The sequence below is a fragment of the Copadichromis virginalis genome, linkage group LG14 (assembly GCF_057382275.1).
Source record: "Copadichromis virginalis isolate Kocher_CV1m ecotype Utaka linkage group LG14, C_Virginalis_male_GT1.1, whole genome shotgun sequence".
Taxonomy (NCBI): Eukaryota; Metazoa; Chordata; class Actinopteri; order Cichliformes; family Cichlidae; genus Copadichromis; species Copadichromis virginalis.
Window position 1 is genome coordinate 7530565 of NC_140631.1, and position 15162 is coordinate 7545726.

At 41.6% G+C, this 15162-nt stretch overlaps 1 protein-coding gene across 2 annotated transcripts; it reads left to right on the forward strand.

Annotated features, from left to right (window-relative positions):
* Nucleotides 1-651: 651 nt before the first annotated feature.
* Nucleotides 652-10735, forward strand: ywhae1 (tyrosine 3-monooxygenase/tryptophan 5-monooxygenase activation protein, epsilon polypeptide 1). Of its 2 annotated transcripts, XM_085479139.1 has the most exons (7): nucleotides 652-869; nucleotides 2271-2470; nucleotides 3711-3817; nucleotides 3988-4194; nucleotides 4597-4733; nucleotides 6609-6656; nucleotides 9544-9608. In XM_085479139.1, the coding sequence occupies exons 1-6, from the start codon at nucleotides 806-808 to the stop codon at nucleotides 6614-6616; spliced, it is 723 nt and encodes a 240-aa protein (XP_085335265.1). In that variant the 5' UTR covers nucleotides 652-805; the 3' UTR covers nucleotides 6617-6656; nucleotides 9544-9608. The 2 variants fall into 2 exon arrangements, with proteins under 2 accessions (XP_085335265.1, XP_085335264.1); XM_085479138.1 differs by lacking the exon at nucleotides 6609-6656 and having other exon boundaries at nucleotides 653-869; nucleotides 9544-10735.
* Nucleotides 10736-15162: the final 4427 nt, after the last annotated feature.

The window sequence follows — 15162 nt, forward strand, 5'->3', positions numbered from 1 at the left end:
ATAAAATGGAACATTACTTTGTAAGCAGTAGTGCTGTGCAATACTGCAAATTTTAGTATCGATCCAATACCAAGTAAATACATAGCGAGTATTACCAATACCTCTAGAAGACTTAGAAAACGCAAACAGAATATTGCTCTTGTCACGCTAGTATTGATCAGATAGTAATACCAGTGTTGGTATCGATACTGTTGGTATTTTGGGATTGGTCTGCTCTAATGAGCACGGCTATTATTATCCCTTCTCAAACCTTACTTGAAATGTTAAAGTGTGTTAATATCTGTGAAAATGTTGAGGTAAAATAAAGGAGAAACATTGTCTGTTACGTTGAGAATTTTCTGTGGCACACTTTGAGCTCCACAGTCTAATGATGCTGTCCTGTATTTTGGAGTACAAGCTACGTTTTGTATTATTTATGTAGTTCAAAAAATACAGAATTGCACCGCTATACATATCATAGACCAGGAACAGAAACTGGTGGTGTTAACACACTATACCGTAGATGTGATTCAACGCCTGCATTTATCGTTATTACTCTTGCTTTTCTCTTCAAAAAAAAAGAAAAAAAACAATAGAGGAGGAAGCATCGGAGTCAGTGAGTCTTGTGCGTATGCGCAGTACCCGGATGAAGCTGGTCGCCATCTTTACTCCATCCCAGCGCTGCCGGTGGGGCGGAACAGCACTCATCGACCCAGTTGGTTTGAAGGAGCTACAGACAGGGCTGGCACATCACCACTGTGTTTTGCACTAACGATCTGTCACTTTGATTAGCCCTTTTGCTACGCTACCTGTATCTTGATACACAATGGGAGAGCGAGAGGATCTAGTTTATCAGGCGAAACTCGCCGAGCAGGCAGAGCGATATGACGGTAAGGCACCATCTCTGGGCCGGCTTGGAGTGGGACATGTTCGCCGATGGGATTTCTTTCTTTTTTTTTTTACTGTGCTAGCTAACCTTAACCGAGCACCGCTTTGCTGTGTAGCTCAACGCTAGCCGCGGCAGGCTACATGGCTAATGCAGCTACCATCGCAGATTTCCAACTGTTTATTGGCCAAGACGTATAGCTTTTTGTCCGGTGACAGTACTGCGACATTAAAACAGTTCGTGAGCACGAAACCTGTTTGTTCTGAGGAAAGTGAGCGGATGTCACAGACATTGGCTAGCATTAGCGAAGGGGCTACAACAAAATGGCGGATTAGTGGAGCGTGAGCTGTCAGGAGTTGCCTCCCCTGCACCAGCTAGCTGTGTAACTTTACACATGAGCCAGTGCTTCTTTTCGGTATAAGCAGCACTCGTTGCTTATAACTGACTCCGTTTATTGACCTGGCAACTTTTACGCCATTCTGTTGCAGATACTAGGAGGATTAGCACCTTGAAACCAATGTGTATTAGCAGGGAGTGGGAGGTCAGATGTTCACTTCGTGGGGTGTTCCCATGCAAGCAAGCTGGACAGATCGATTGGCAGAAACGACCCCCTCTTCCTCTCCCCGGTGCACTCCTATAACACTGTCATACCATTACAGGCCGTGTACAGGCTGTTTTTAGACGACTGCCTTTGCCACCCGGTCACACGTTGCTCAGTAACGTTAAGTGAATGTACCATGACTCATTCACGGGATTTGAACCGAGTGTATTTGCAGAGAGATTTATGGTTTACTGGCTAAATGGTTTACTGGCTAATGCAAATCTATTCGATCACTCTTCAGCTTAATGAAATTTTAACATGTCAGGTAAAGGTTTCTTTTTTCTTGCTTTTTTTTTTCTTTTTTCTTTGAAGGTTTCATATTTTAAGGTGAGGCGAGGAGGGGCGGGGAGTCAGATGTTTGCTAAATTACATCAGCCACTTTTCCATCCGTACTATCCGTTTAACCTACTTTCAAAGGGTTAAACCCTTCCCCAGTGGTAAATGATGGCACACAGCTTAAACTGAGAAGTGCATTGCTTATCGCTTAAGCAAGTAACCAGTTTATGTCTCTGTGTGTGTGTGTTTGTTGGATTGGTGCCAGAGATGGAAGAAACTGCCTCAGCATTTACTCTTTAACACTGTCTGTCACCTCACATCAATGCCCTTTCTTGCATGTCATCTCTGGGCACGGTTTGCCAGGCGTCCGACTGTTTCATTTATTATGATTATCAGCCCGAAACCCATGAATTTGTGAGGCACGTCAGATTGTGCCACTTAGGTTGACAATGTTGCCAATGAGGCATACTCTCAAGAGACATGACAAAAATAAAACTGTTGGCAAATCCTGGGCATTTCTTTTAACAGAGATGGTGGAGTCTATGAAGAAGGTGGCAGACATGGACGTGGAGCTCACAGTGGAGGAGAGGAACCTACTATCAGTGGCCTACAAGAATGTGATCGGAGCTCGGAGAGCCTCCTGGAGGATAATCAGCAGTATCGAACAGAGGGAAGAGAACAAGGGCGGAGAAGAGAAACTGAAGATGATCCGGGAATACAGGCAAAAGGTAAAGCACTCGAGAAAGGCTCAAGCTTAGATTTCTGTTTTAGATTGTTCTGTAATGTCTCAGCATCCAGAATGTGTTCTCATTATAAAGATCGGCTGTGTTAGTGCGAGATCACAAACACACATTAGCGATGCACACTCTGAGCAGCTACTGGACAGACTGCATCTGAGTCATAGTTGGCAAGTCCTCCACTCTTGCCTTTTTTATGAAGGGAAATAAGAGCTGCTGTTATAATGGGAGAGGCCAGAGAGTGTCAGAGATGGGAGAGGCACTTGGACTGCAGTCAATGACATAATTGGATTCAGGGAGAGTACACCTTGATTTTGTTAGTAGCTCTCTAAGTCCCTGGCAGACACATTTCTTATCACTGGCACGCCATTCGATAAGCTTTGAGCAACATCCCGATTGTTTAGTAAATATCAAATATTAAAGCTACTCTAAGTGGTCCATTAAAGAGGTTGTTAGGTTGGAGTTTAAATAAAGGTTGAAGGGAATCGGTTTACAAATATGGCAGTGTTTCCCACAGATTAGTCTCTGTTTGTGGTGAAGAATGGGCTGCTATGTGCATGCACATGTGGGAATTATTAAATAATACCAGTTATAAGGTTCTCTGCAAATATTTTACAAACTAATTACTGTGTTACAAATAAATAGGAGATAAGTGTAGACTCCATTTCCAAGCTGCAGTCCCAGAGGGTGGAGTTGGAGCCAGTTATTTGGTGGGATAAGAGACTCAGTGGAAAAGCGGTTGAGTAGTATTGATGGACACTGAGTCTGTTTGGTCAGCAGCAACAGAATAGGAGTACGGAGGCTGTCTGTGCAAGAAAAATGGCTGCTGATGGTGTCGCGTTTTTCAAAGGGATAAAAGAAAAGTCAAAAAGGCTTGAGTGTACTTGGGTGGCCTGCTCGTGTGGGGAAACACTCTTGAGCTTCTGATAAGCGTTGAGCAACATCCTGATTGGATTAATAAATGTCAAATATTAAAGATATTACAAATGTTGTTAGCAGGGAGTTTAAAGGGAGTGATAAAGGTCCTAAAGAGACCACAGATATGTGTTTGTTGTCCCAAGTTATTGGATCCTTTTTTGATCTTGATGGATCTTGAACGTGAACCTTTGCAGAAACGGGCAGAATTTCTCATACTGGATTCTGAAATTACACAGGAGCAGGAATCCAAATTGATACTTGGAGATTGTGTCAGAGGAAGAGGATCACTGAATCAGTGTGTTTTTATCAACAGGTGGAGAAGGAGCTGAAGAACATCTGTAATGAAATTCTGGAAGCACTTGAAAGGCACCTACTGCCATCTGCTAAGATAGGAGAGTCGAAGGTCTTCTACAACAAAATGTAAGAGCCTTGATGTTAATTATCAGACAAATACAGTAACTTCCTCTGGTTGGTCATCAAGTACAGCTATCTTTTTGGGCTGGGGTATTTATCGACACAGGAAACCGTTGTCAGGAACACTTCACAGGAAATAACATGTAAAATGTTTCTTTGTTTCCTTCCACTTGCAGGAAGGGTGACTACCACAGGTACCTGGCAGAGTTTGCCACTGGCAACGACAGAAAGGAGGCAGCAGAGAACAGTCTGGTGGCCTACAAAGCTGCTACTGACCTAGCCATGTCAGAGCTGCCACCCACACACCCCATCCGCCTCGGGCTCGCCCTCAACTTCTCCGTCTTCTACTATGAGATTCTCAACTCACCTGACCGCGCTTGCAGGTCACTGCTCCATCACTGCAGCAGCACTGTCACTGTAACTCAGGGCAGCTGTTTGTTTTTTTGTTTTTTGTCTGTATATTACATAACAGCAAGACTGTCCCTCACTGCTGAGTGGACTGTATGACGAACCCTGACTCAACTCCTGTTTGAGGTTGACCTTCGCCCTCCTCATGTCCATAGGTTGAGGATTAGACTTAGACTTTGCAGTAATGCTGTATATTATAAGCCATTCTTGATTGTCTTTGACTTTATGTTCACATTTACCCAATACTGAGTTCCAGGCACACAGTGATACATGATTTCATACAGCTGGAATCATAACGCAGCTTAAAAATAATCAGTAAAAACATGATTTTTCTGTCTGAAGCATGATGTGATTTCAGCACACGTTTGTTTGCTCAGGTTGGCAAAGGCTGCGTTCGATGACGCCATCGCAGAACTGGACACACTGAGTGAAGAAAGCTACAAGGACTCCACACTTATCATGCAGTTGTTACGTGACAACCTGACACTATGGACTTCAGATATGCAGGGAGAAGGTAACAGTCCTGTAGTGTGTTTATTTCATCAGGTGTTTTTCTATGATGGTATTTCTACCTGTGTCTCAATGCAGCTCTTTTTCCAGGACAAGGTGCTGACACTAACCCACTCATCTTCACCTTAACACTTTCTTACATTTGTTCTTATAATGTGTCTTTATACTGTGAGCATCTTGATGGCTTTTTTGTCTCACTGACAGCTTGCGAAAAATAATAGAAAAAGGCTTGATAGAAAATCAACTGCCTAACAGTTCAATTCAGTTACAACTAATCAGACATGTTGCTACGTTTTGTTTTTGTTTACTTGAAAAGCTGAGTGGTATTCCTGCTCAAGGACTGTTTGTGCAGAATTTAAACACTAGACAGCTAGAAAAAAAAAGTTAGAGGTCTTCTCTAATCTGCTTTTCGATGGAAAGTTCTGGGAACTCGGATTTCCCAAGAACGAATATCTAGGAATTTTTCTAAGACCACGTATTCCTCTAGCACACCAAGCCTTGTGCTTTAGCAGCATAGCCCGACAATCCCAAATGCAGGATGTGTAACTATGCTGCAGAAAACAATAACTCACTTGGTCAGTTTCCAGCAGTCAGCAATGAAATTCCCACCCTGAGAGTTGTTCCTCCAGTCAACACGTACATAGGTCTGAGGGTTTTTTCAGTGGTAATGCACCTTTTGTTAATAATTTGACACAAATTTCAATTTTAAAATAAAACAAGTCAACAGCAGCCGTCAGGACTGTGTCAGGTGCTCACAGTGTGCCTGTCGAGGTACAGAGAGTTTTTGTTTTTTGGGGGGGGGAATTGCTGTGTTGACATGACGCTGAACTGGAGGCATCCCATCTAACCTGTGCTCCTGTGTCAGAATTAGATTCTCGTGCTGAATGATTTAAGAAAAACTGTTTTCAACAGTCTAATCAAAATTTGAATGAATTTGTGTGAAGTAAATTCCACACAGAGAAAAACTTCATCACTACAGATATAGTAGTGTGCCTGAACCCAGTTTTGTAAAATTGCACATGTTTAGCTCACACATGTAATATGTGGAGCCACACGGACTCGTTCTCCAGCTCCAGATTGCAGCAGTGGTTGACTGCAGTCCATGACAGTGCAGCTGAGATGGATCTGACAGATATGCTGGAGATGCAGCTGATTGATATTGAGGGTTCAAGCTACCTGGTCAGCTGGCCCAAATGGCAAGTGTGAGAAGACTATCAGTTGTAGACAGTGTTGTTCTCTTTAGCTTTAAAAGGGAAAAAAATAGCAGACAAAGTGAGTCACCACAACTTGGGTGGCTGTTAATATACCTAGATGGCCTCACTAAGTTAAAACACTGTGTTAATAAGCTCAAACATGGAGGTTGAGATTCCAACAGCTGTCTAAAGCTGTCTATTTGGCAAGCTACTGCCTAACTAGTGAGGTGTGGCTAGTTACCTGAAACCAACACCTGTGGTAATGGCACAACACTAGCTTGTTTTGGTCTCTAACCAAAACCTCAGAAATGATACAGAGGGATGTGCTGTCTTGTAAGGCATAAAGAGCGCAGTCATCTGCATACAGATGACACATGAAGCTGATACAGCCAGCATTTGTCTTGGTTCGCCAAGTCCCACAATGATTAATAAAGTACAGCAGAGTAAATCTGTCATAGCTGATCTTCTTGTAGCTGTTCAGCTGTTACTAGCAACAACTTTTGGTGTAAGAAATTTACAAAAAAGAAATCATTCAGCCCTTTTTGATTCATTTTTTTCTATTCCTTTCATTCCAGCAGTATGCATCAGCTACGCTGCAGAGCATCCACCAAGACCTTTTTTTATTATTATTATTATTTCAGTTACTCATCACCTCTCTTGTCTTTTTCTCATTCCCTCTGCTGTAGAGTCCTAAAGGAAACAAACCTGTACATTTCCCATGTTAACTGTACTTTGTAAGTGTTGCTCACCCACACATTTGCTCTGTGTGTGTTGTGTGTGGCTTGTTTTTACCTCTCTGCACTAGCTCACTCATGGTTTAATAATTCAGCCCACTCACTCACCCATTCACTTGGATCTTGTATTAACTTTTGGTGACATGCTCTAATCTTTGGTCTTCCCATCACAGTCTCATGTAACTGGCTCACTTGACTAAAGGTAGTTTGTATAGTGTGATGAGTAGTTCCCCGTTGTACCTGTGCACAAGCAGAGTGCTTTACATCATGTTATTTGCATGCTTTCACACCGTGGACCAGTATAGCCAGCCAGTCATTTAAAGACATTCAGGTCCATTCAAGTGGTATGTTCACGTTCACGTTTAAAGTAGTGCTGCAGTATTTGGTGAAGAACAGGGTCATTATTAGTTTAATGGAAATGGCAGTGTTTGCCAAAACCATTGCCTTCTAGAGGTGCTTGTTAACCTAAGCTAAGCTAACACTGAAGGTGTTGAGTTTTATGTAAAACTTGCCCCCCACCACCAGCACACAAACACACACTTTGAGCTCTGTTTCCAAACTATGGAAATGAATGCACCATTTCACCCAACACCTGAAACCGTAGAAAATTAGCATCCAGCGTGCAGGTTTTCTTTACAGATTTCTGCTAGTTGCAAAATTCAAGTGTTTGGGGTTTTGTTTCTTTTCCCCCTTTATAAACAAGTCACATACATAACAGTACAGTAATAAATATTGATGGAACCTAAAGTGGACCCATTATGCTTTTCTTTATTTTATATTTTCATATTTTCAGTGGTGGATGGCTAAAGATTTAAAGAATCAGCTCAGTGTCAGTGCATGTAATCACATCTAAACACTTTTTTTTTTTTTTTTTCTACTCAACACTGTATGATGTCAGTGAGAGAGGATATCCCTAATATGGTCGTGTCAGGCACACAGCTTTGGCTGTGAGCACAGTGTTTGTGGGGGAAATCTAATCTGGAAACAGTTCTACATGCACTGTAGGGCTGGGCCATATCATACTGTTCATGGTAATACCGGTATAATGTTAGGCAATGATAAGAAAATGAAATATCGCGATAGAATATGGGTAAAACGCGCATGCGCAGTGCGTTTGTTTTCATACGCACATGGCGGCGACAGAGAATGAGAAGGGCAAAAGCGGATCATTGAATGAAACGGATGAACCAGAATTGGTTTGTAAAAATGCTCCAACTTCAGTGATGTGGAACTCGTTTGGCTTTCTTCCGTCAGATACACAACAAAGCACAATTTTTGGTAGAGCATGCTAGCGGGCCGTCGCTGTTACTGTGTTTTGTTCTGTTTTTTTGGAAAATACGGCACACTTAAAATCAATCCTTCGATTTTCTGAAAAATCGACAGTGCCCCTTATAATCCGGTGCGCCTTATGTATGAATTCTGGTTGTGTTTACTGACCCCGAACCGATTTTATGTGGTACACGGTGCGCAGAAATCTGTCAAAAAATGTTTTAGTATGACTTCGTAAGCTACGAAGCCGCACCGCTTGATGGATTGTCGGAGCATTACGGCTACCGTAGTCAGGAGCCTCGCGGAGTGATACGTACTGTGCTTCAACATAATATTACCATATTGTGTGTGTATAACCTCTTTTTAAGTTTTGTGGATATTATACATGGTTATGCTCAGGATATGTTGGCCAATTTCCACTGGTTAAACTGTCAGCAAAGAATTTGCATTTGCACTGTTAAAAATTTTTTTTTATAGTTTTAATGCACATAAAAAAACAGCTGCTCGTTTAAGTGAAAATACATTGACGAGGGTTTTTTTTGGGGGGGGGGGGGTTGCATTAATAAAGTTGTGGAGTTGTAAAGCATTTTGTCTGGCGTCAATTATATCATCAGTTATATCGTTATCGCAAATTTTCAAATATATATCGTGATAAATATTTCTGGCCACGTTGCCCTGCCCTAATACACTGTTCTGCATTCTCGATATTTATCTCTTTATTTACCAGTTTTTGTTTTTTGTCAGTCTTTAGTCCTTGTGAAATCATCTGTCTCTAAGAAAAATCTGCCTCAAAGTCCTCCAAGCAGATTTCAGTGGAGTTCAACTTGTTTCAGGCACTTTGGTAAAATCGGTTTCTGTAGCAGTAGCAGTGGTAGGCTAACTGCACTTTGTTTTTCATTGTATTCACAGGGTGCATGCAACCTATTAGTTCTAAAAACACTTTGGCTGATAAACGGGTCAGATTTAGCTGAAATGAGGGATTTGAAGATATGAGTGTTTTGCATATGCAGATTAAACCAACCAAGTAATTGCAGTCGGCTTGATTCGAACCCGCTGTTCCATGCACTGGTAATCATAATACCACTGTGCATGCATTTATTAGAAATTATTGGTACCACTACTACTTGGATGCTGCCGTAAAATGCAGACCTTCTGTTCATCTGAGTGTCTTGTCTGTAGTCCTCTAATAATTCTCATCCAGCCTGGTTCATATATCAGTCTGTTGTAGGAAAGACTATTCAGAATATCTTTGCCATTATCATCATATATTTGGAGGGTGAAAAAGTTACATTAACAGGTTAGTGATTCAGTGTCATGAAGGTGACTCTCTTTACATCGCTTCGGTACTATGGTAACTTACGCCGAACACATAAAGGTGTCCAAAGGGGGCAGTGTCACCATTTCTGTTATTGCAGTGACAGGAAGCCAAATACTCAGAGAGAAGCTGCAAACTCTTAAGCGAAATAGCTACCACCATAATCTCCTCAGTTCCTCAAGGTTTTGGTTTGTGTTCAGTTTCACCTGTCACGTCAGACATGCCTGCCACTTGTGCACTACCGAAGGATGATATCTTGTGAGGTTTTTTAAGAGGAGCTAACAGTAAATCTCTCTCCACCAGGTGAAGAACAGAACAAAGAGGCACTGCAAGACGCTGAGGACGAGGCCCAGTGAGACTATGCCACCAACAGCCAACAACTTGAGACCCTCACCCCACCCCCTGCACTCCCTCCACCTTCATCTTCCTCCTCCTCAACCGCCCCACCCATCCATCTACAAGTTACTTTCCTCTGTCGTCCTTTTTCCTTTTCTTCCACCTCTGTAGCTCCAAGACCCAACAGGGCCACGGAGTTGACAAGTTAATTTTTCTCTTCTTTTTTTTTATTTTTTATATTAGCCCTGACATCGTTCAAGTAAATACCACTTAATTGAGGCAGGAAATACAATGTTAGAAAGGCAAAGATAAAGAAAGCGGTCCCTGGATTGTTTCTTTTATTTTGTCCTGGTACAAGCAGTTCTGAAAATGTTATCTTTTGGTTTCATTATTGTATTTTTTTGTTGTTTTTTGCTTCTTCTTTTTCCTCAATATTTTTATCAGTTGCTGGATGTATTGAGAATTTTTTTTCTTAATGTAATTACAGAAATTAACTTTTATTACTGACAATGTTGACTATTAGTTGTGGGAGCTATTTTATCTGTTTTTAATGAAATGTCATGCAGATCATTTGACCGTTTTTAGGGGCAGTTTGGACGAGTACAAGTGCCCTTTTTGTTAACTTAGTAGTTGAGAGGAAGTTGGCAATATTCGCGATATCCACGTGGGGCAAAGAAGTGCTTAACTTTTACACCATAGTGATTCTGTTGTCATGTTCATATAGTTGTCTTTGGACTGTACTTTGTGCTGAAATACTGTAACTGTGCACACATTCTGGCTCTCTGAAGGTTTATCTCTTGCTGGTGGTTTGAAAAAAGAAAAACAAACTTAGGAGCTCTCTAACTTGTGTAAAAGAGTAGACTTAATTTGGCCCCATCCTTAAATAAAGAAGATTAGTACTTGCATGAGTTAAAAAGAATTAATATTCTATTTTTCTTTTCTGCTGCTTCCCCCTGCTTTTTATCGATGCTCCTCTGCCATTCAGAGGGTGTTTTTTCTTTTGCAGTTTCTTTTTGTGTTGCTTCATTATGTGTAACTTGGAGCTGATTTGTACTACTGGATATCTGACTGGAGCCACAGACAGGGAATCTGTATTGTTCTTACTGAAACACAGCATGGAATTAACATTAAACAATCTAAATTAAACATTATAAGATGACATGTGGTGTTTATTTTGTTGCCAAGACTTCACCTTTAGGGACTTTATGTTAGGATATGGTCAAGTCTGTCAAGACCCTGAATGAAAAATAATGGGAAAGAAGCTGGGATTCCTTACTGTTACTGGACAACAGACTTGGAGAGCTGTGTAGATGAATAATCTATGACCACAAAAAAACAAAATCAATCTGACCCCATCCTTCATGGGTGGGTCCTACACTCTGAACCAGCCGTGGACAGCACAAAATTCATTTACTATTAGTTGTGTAATGATTGGTTAAGATTTGTAGCATCACAAGTTGTGCTACAGAATATAATTGCTTTGCCATTATCACTGAACTTGCTCATACTGAGATCCTACAAGAAGCGTGATTGTTGAGTATTATGAGTCATTTCTTCATGATTACCAGGTGAAATATGATTATATAACTGCAAGGATGCAGGAAGTGAAGCAGCCACAGTTTGCTTCAATGGTGCAACCAGACACCGTAACATGTCAATTACATGCATCAACTTTTGGGTGATGATGCAAAGTTTTTGTCAAATTGGGTAATGTTTGAAACGACTGCTGATGACATCAAAACATGACGGGGTGGTAAGTGCATTACAGGGTTAGCTAGGAAACTAGCCTGGAATGTCTGAGTGCAACTGACCTTCAGCATTAAGGGTCGTGTGTGATGAGCAAATTGCTTCCTGTGATGTTCATTCTTAAAATAAGGCTAGGATTATTTGCACTGCACACGTAGTCACTATGGACAAGTAGTCCTTCCCACTAGCTTTTTTCAGGACTACTTGGAGTCCAGCTGAAGGACCATATGGAGTAGTGGGTACTCCCAAATCTTCTGAAAGAATGAGACAAGAGCTGAACTTTTTTGGGAAGGTTTGTGTCCTGTTACATCTGGCATAAAAGTAACAGCTTTTTGTGAAATAAAAAGCATTTTACCATACCATCTCTCATGCTCCTAGGATGTGGGGGTGAACACCCTAGAATGTTACAGACCTCCTAGGATGAGACATTCTTTCAATATGCCACCAACTATATACTTCTACACACAAATAATTACATGCAGCATTCTACCATATGCAAACTTATATCATTAAAAGATTATACTGACTACTAAGTACAATTTTCCTATTAACAGGGCTCAAATCGAATTGCTTCAACATGAACTTAAACAGGCCGTTCAGTGTGGCTGAATTAAATCAAAGAAGAGTAGGCCAAAATTCCTCCACAGTGATGTGAAAGACTCATTGTGTCACGACCTGCAGGATCGGCAAGGCGCTGATCAGCATCTCTTCACTCCTAGCCCTCCTTCTCTTCTCTTTTTTTCCTCTCTCTCTCCCTCTCCCCTGTTTTGCCTGGTTCACTCATGGCGGGTTCACGCCCTCGGTCCACACCTTCCCGGATCGTGCACACCTGGGCCTCATCAGACCAGCTGGTATATTAGAAGGAGGAGATCAGCTGTTCAACGCTGGATTGTTGTGAAGGCTCTTGTCAGTACACACCTAGCTCAAGTTTGCCGTGCCTCTGTCTCAGAGACTTAACGTGTTCCTTTGTTCCTAGATTCCCCGTGTGGAGTGTGGAAGGAGTGGCAGGTCGCTAGCGGAGTGGAGAGAGGCTGTTCTGAGCGCGTGTGTGATTTCCCCGTTTTCCCTGGAGCCCTGGACCCCTGCCCCTCGCCCCTCACGTCTTGTATATAGCACTAACCTCGCACTGTCTGTACATACACTTGGTGAAGATCTGTAATAAACTATCTCTGTTTGAACGCTACCCTCGCACTGTCTGTACATACACTTGGTGAAGATCTGTAATAAACTATCTCTGTTTGAACGCTACCCAGGAGTCCTGCGAGTGGATCCTCTAAGCAACTCGTGACACATTGTCAGTTATCACAAACGCTTGATTCTTGACAGTTCTTGCAAACAAGCAGGTATTAACTTGTTTTTTCACACAGGGCAGGTATGTTTTGATAGCTTTCTTTTGTTAATAAGTGAAATTGTTTAAGAACTTAATTTTGTATTTACTTGGGTTATCTTAGTCTATCTGAAATATGTGTAACACTTGGGTTTGTGAATAAAGTAATATTAACCCTGTAACACCAAGTGTATTATATTGAACACATCAGTTTTTGTGATCATATGAGACTTCTGCATCATCAGTATGATTATTCCCTGAAAAAAACCCTTTAACAATACATACTGAATACAAACAATAAATCTGTTACATGTACCAAAAAGGAAACACAATAATGTAAAAACTATGAAAACATTCAGCAAAATATTAAATATTTCACTCTGTTGGAGGTAGACATGAATATTACTTTGTGTTGACCTTTGGTAAACCAGGAAGTGACTGATGATTTTTACTACTTCCTAATTGTTACGGTTTTTTGTTTTTTTTTTGCTGTTGTTTTCAAAATCATAAAGTAAACACCAAGTACTGCATATAACAGTTACTAGGCAACAAAAAACTTGACAACTAACTAATCACATGCAGGCATTTCAGATATGTGGTCAGTCTCGTTGTAATCAGCTGGCTACATTAGGCACACCTGCCCTCACAACTGAACATCACACAGTGGATATTGACTTTCTAAGCCCCCCCACCCCCCACCCCCCCGGAGCTGTGTCGTCACTTTCACACACACTGAGCAGATGTTTCTACTGTTGGCACAGAGTTGGCAACTGTGAGCGTGATCATAAATTTATACGTGCTATTTATAGTGTGCAAGAGACAAATGCAATATTAATGCCCGTGCTTCTGCAGTGACAGGGTGACTGCTGCTAACACAGTTGATAGGGACATGTAGCACACAGCTAACAGCTAGTTTCTTGGGGCTGAAAACAAAAATGTTTAGTCATCGCCACCATATTTTATGACAGATTATGTAGTTAAATGTGTCAAAATACCCCGACCTTGCTTCTTTTATTAACATTTACATCACACATGGTGATTCTGAGAGGGCCCTCAGGCCTTAACCTTTTGCCTCCCTCATTTTGCTTGCTCGTAACCTCTGCAGCAGTTGGAGCCTGTTCTACTGTTACATCACCCATAATAACAGCTTGAACTCCATGCCGGGCCTAAATTTAGAGTCTCAGGTGAAAGTGGAGCAGACTGTTAGACAGAAAGTGGCCAGAGCAGCCAGCAGTGTGACATCCTTTCTCTAGCATGATGGGCTTCCTGGTGATTCTTTGCATTTCCTCCCAATGAAAGGAGCTGAATAAAATGCCTGAACAGGATCCTTCTAGCTGATATCATTTTTCACCTACCATCTCTTTAAATGCTGAATGCTGTTGAAAAAATGAAGTTTGGGCATAATATTTTGCTCTAGCCCCACTGGCCTTTAAACAAGAGTAACTACTCAGACAGAAACTGCAAAACCCAATGACCTTGCTCCTGTAGCACTAACCCTAGATTCTGTAAAAAGGCAAAACTTAGGGTTAGGGTTAGGTCTAAGCCATGAGTGAGGATGATTTAGACTCAGTGCCATACTGCACTGAAATGTACATACCACATTTGTGTCCCACAGAGGATGGGACTTTTCCACGCTGATGTCTTCAAGTTGTCCTTGATCTACCCATTGCCAAACTCTTTAACCCAGTGTTAGTGACATTAAAAGAAAGCATACTTGAAAGACTAATACAGTTTTGACCCATCGGGCCCTGGCATGGGACTTCTGGAGGCATTCTGTGGTGTCTTGTTTCATGACACTGGCAGCAGATCCAATGGATCACGCAGATGTTCAGTTGGATGGGATCTGGGGAGTTTGGTAGCCCTGTCTGAGGTTTGGGCTCTTTGTCTTTTCCATTCCTGAGCAGTTTTTGTTTTGTGTTTGAGAGCAGCTGTTGCTGTCAGCGAATACTGTTGTCATGGGGGCGTGCTTCGTGTGCAATAAGGCTTAGGCGTCTGGTAACATTTATACGAATGCCAGGATTGTAACAGGATAATTAGCGTAATTTCACCTGCGGTTCTCTTGTTGTGGTTGATTGGCTTATATTTTCAAACAAAGGATGCAAGGAGATGAACCATAGGGTTGTAGGTTGGTCCACCACTTTGATCCAGACTGAAGCAGATCAATTATCGCTCCTAGATGGAAAATCGTGATAATCTAGCACCACCACATGGCTGAGATTCAAGATTTCCAAGAATGATCTTCATGAATCTAACAATTCCTTGACATTTGTGATTTTGAAAGAAATTTCTATCAGATTTGGTGCAGACACCCATCGTTAGTCATCCCCTGACTTTTAACCATACAGCACTGAAGTGGCTGTAGACGGGATTTTCTTTGAAACCCAGTCATTGTATTTGTTGTGTCTGCTTTTTCTCAAAACAACGGTGTGATTACAGTCATTTACAAGCAGGAAGAAGTTAACACCGACTGTCACAAGAATGAAAAGTCTAGCTTAGTTTTGTCAGATCATCTA

Excerpts from the sequence above, each read along its gene's own strand:
- ywhae1 (XM_085479138.1), top strand. The coding sequence starts at position 806 with ATGGGAGAGCGAGAGGATCTAGTTTATCAGGCGAAACTCGCCGAGCAG. Across the intron at positions 870-2,270 it reads GCAGGCAGAGCGATATGACG|AGATGGTGGAGTCTATGAAG; the intron begins GTAAGGCACCAT and ends TTCTTTTAACAG. Across the intron at positions 4,195-4,596 it reads TCACCTGACCGCGCTTGCAG|GTTGGCAAAGGCTGCGTTCG; the intron begins GTCACTGCTCCA and ends TTGTTTGCTCAG.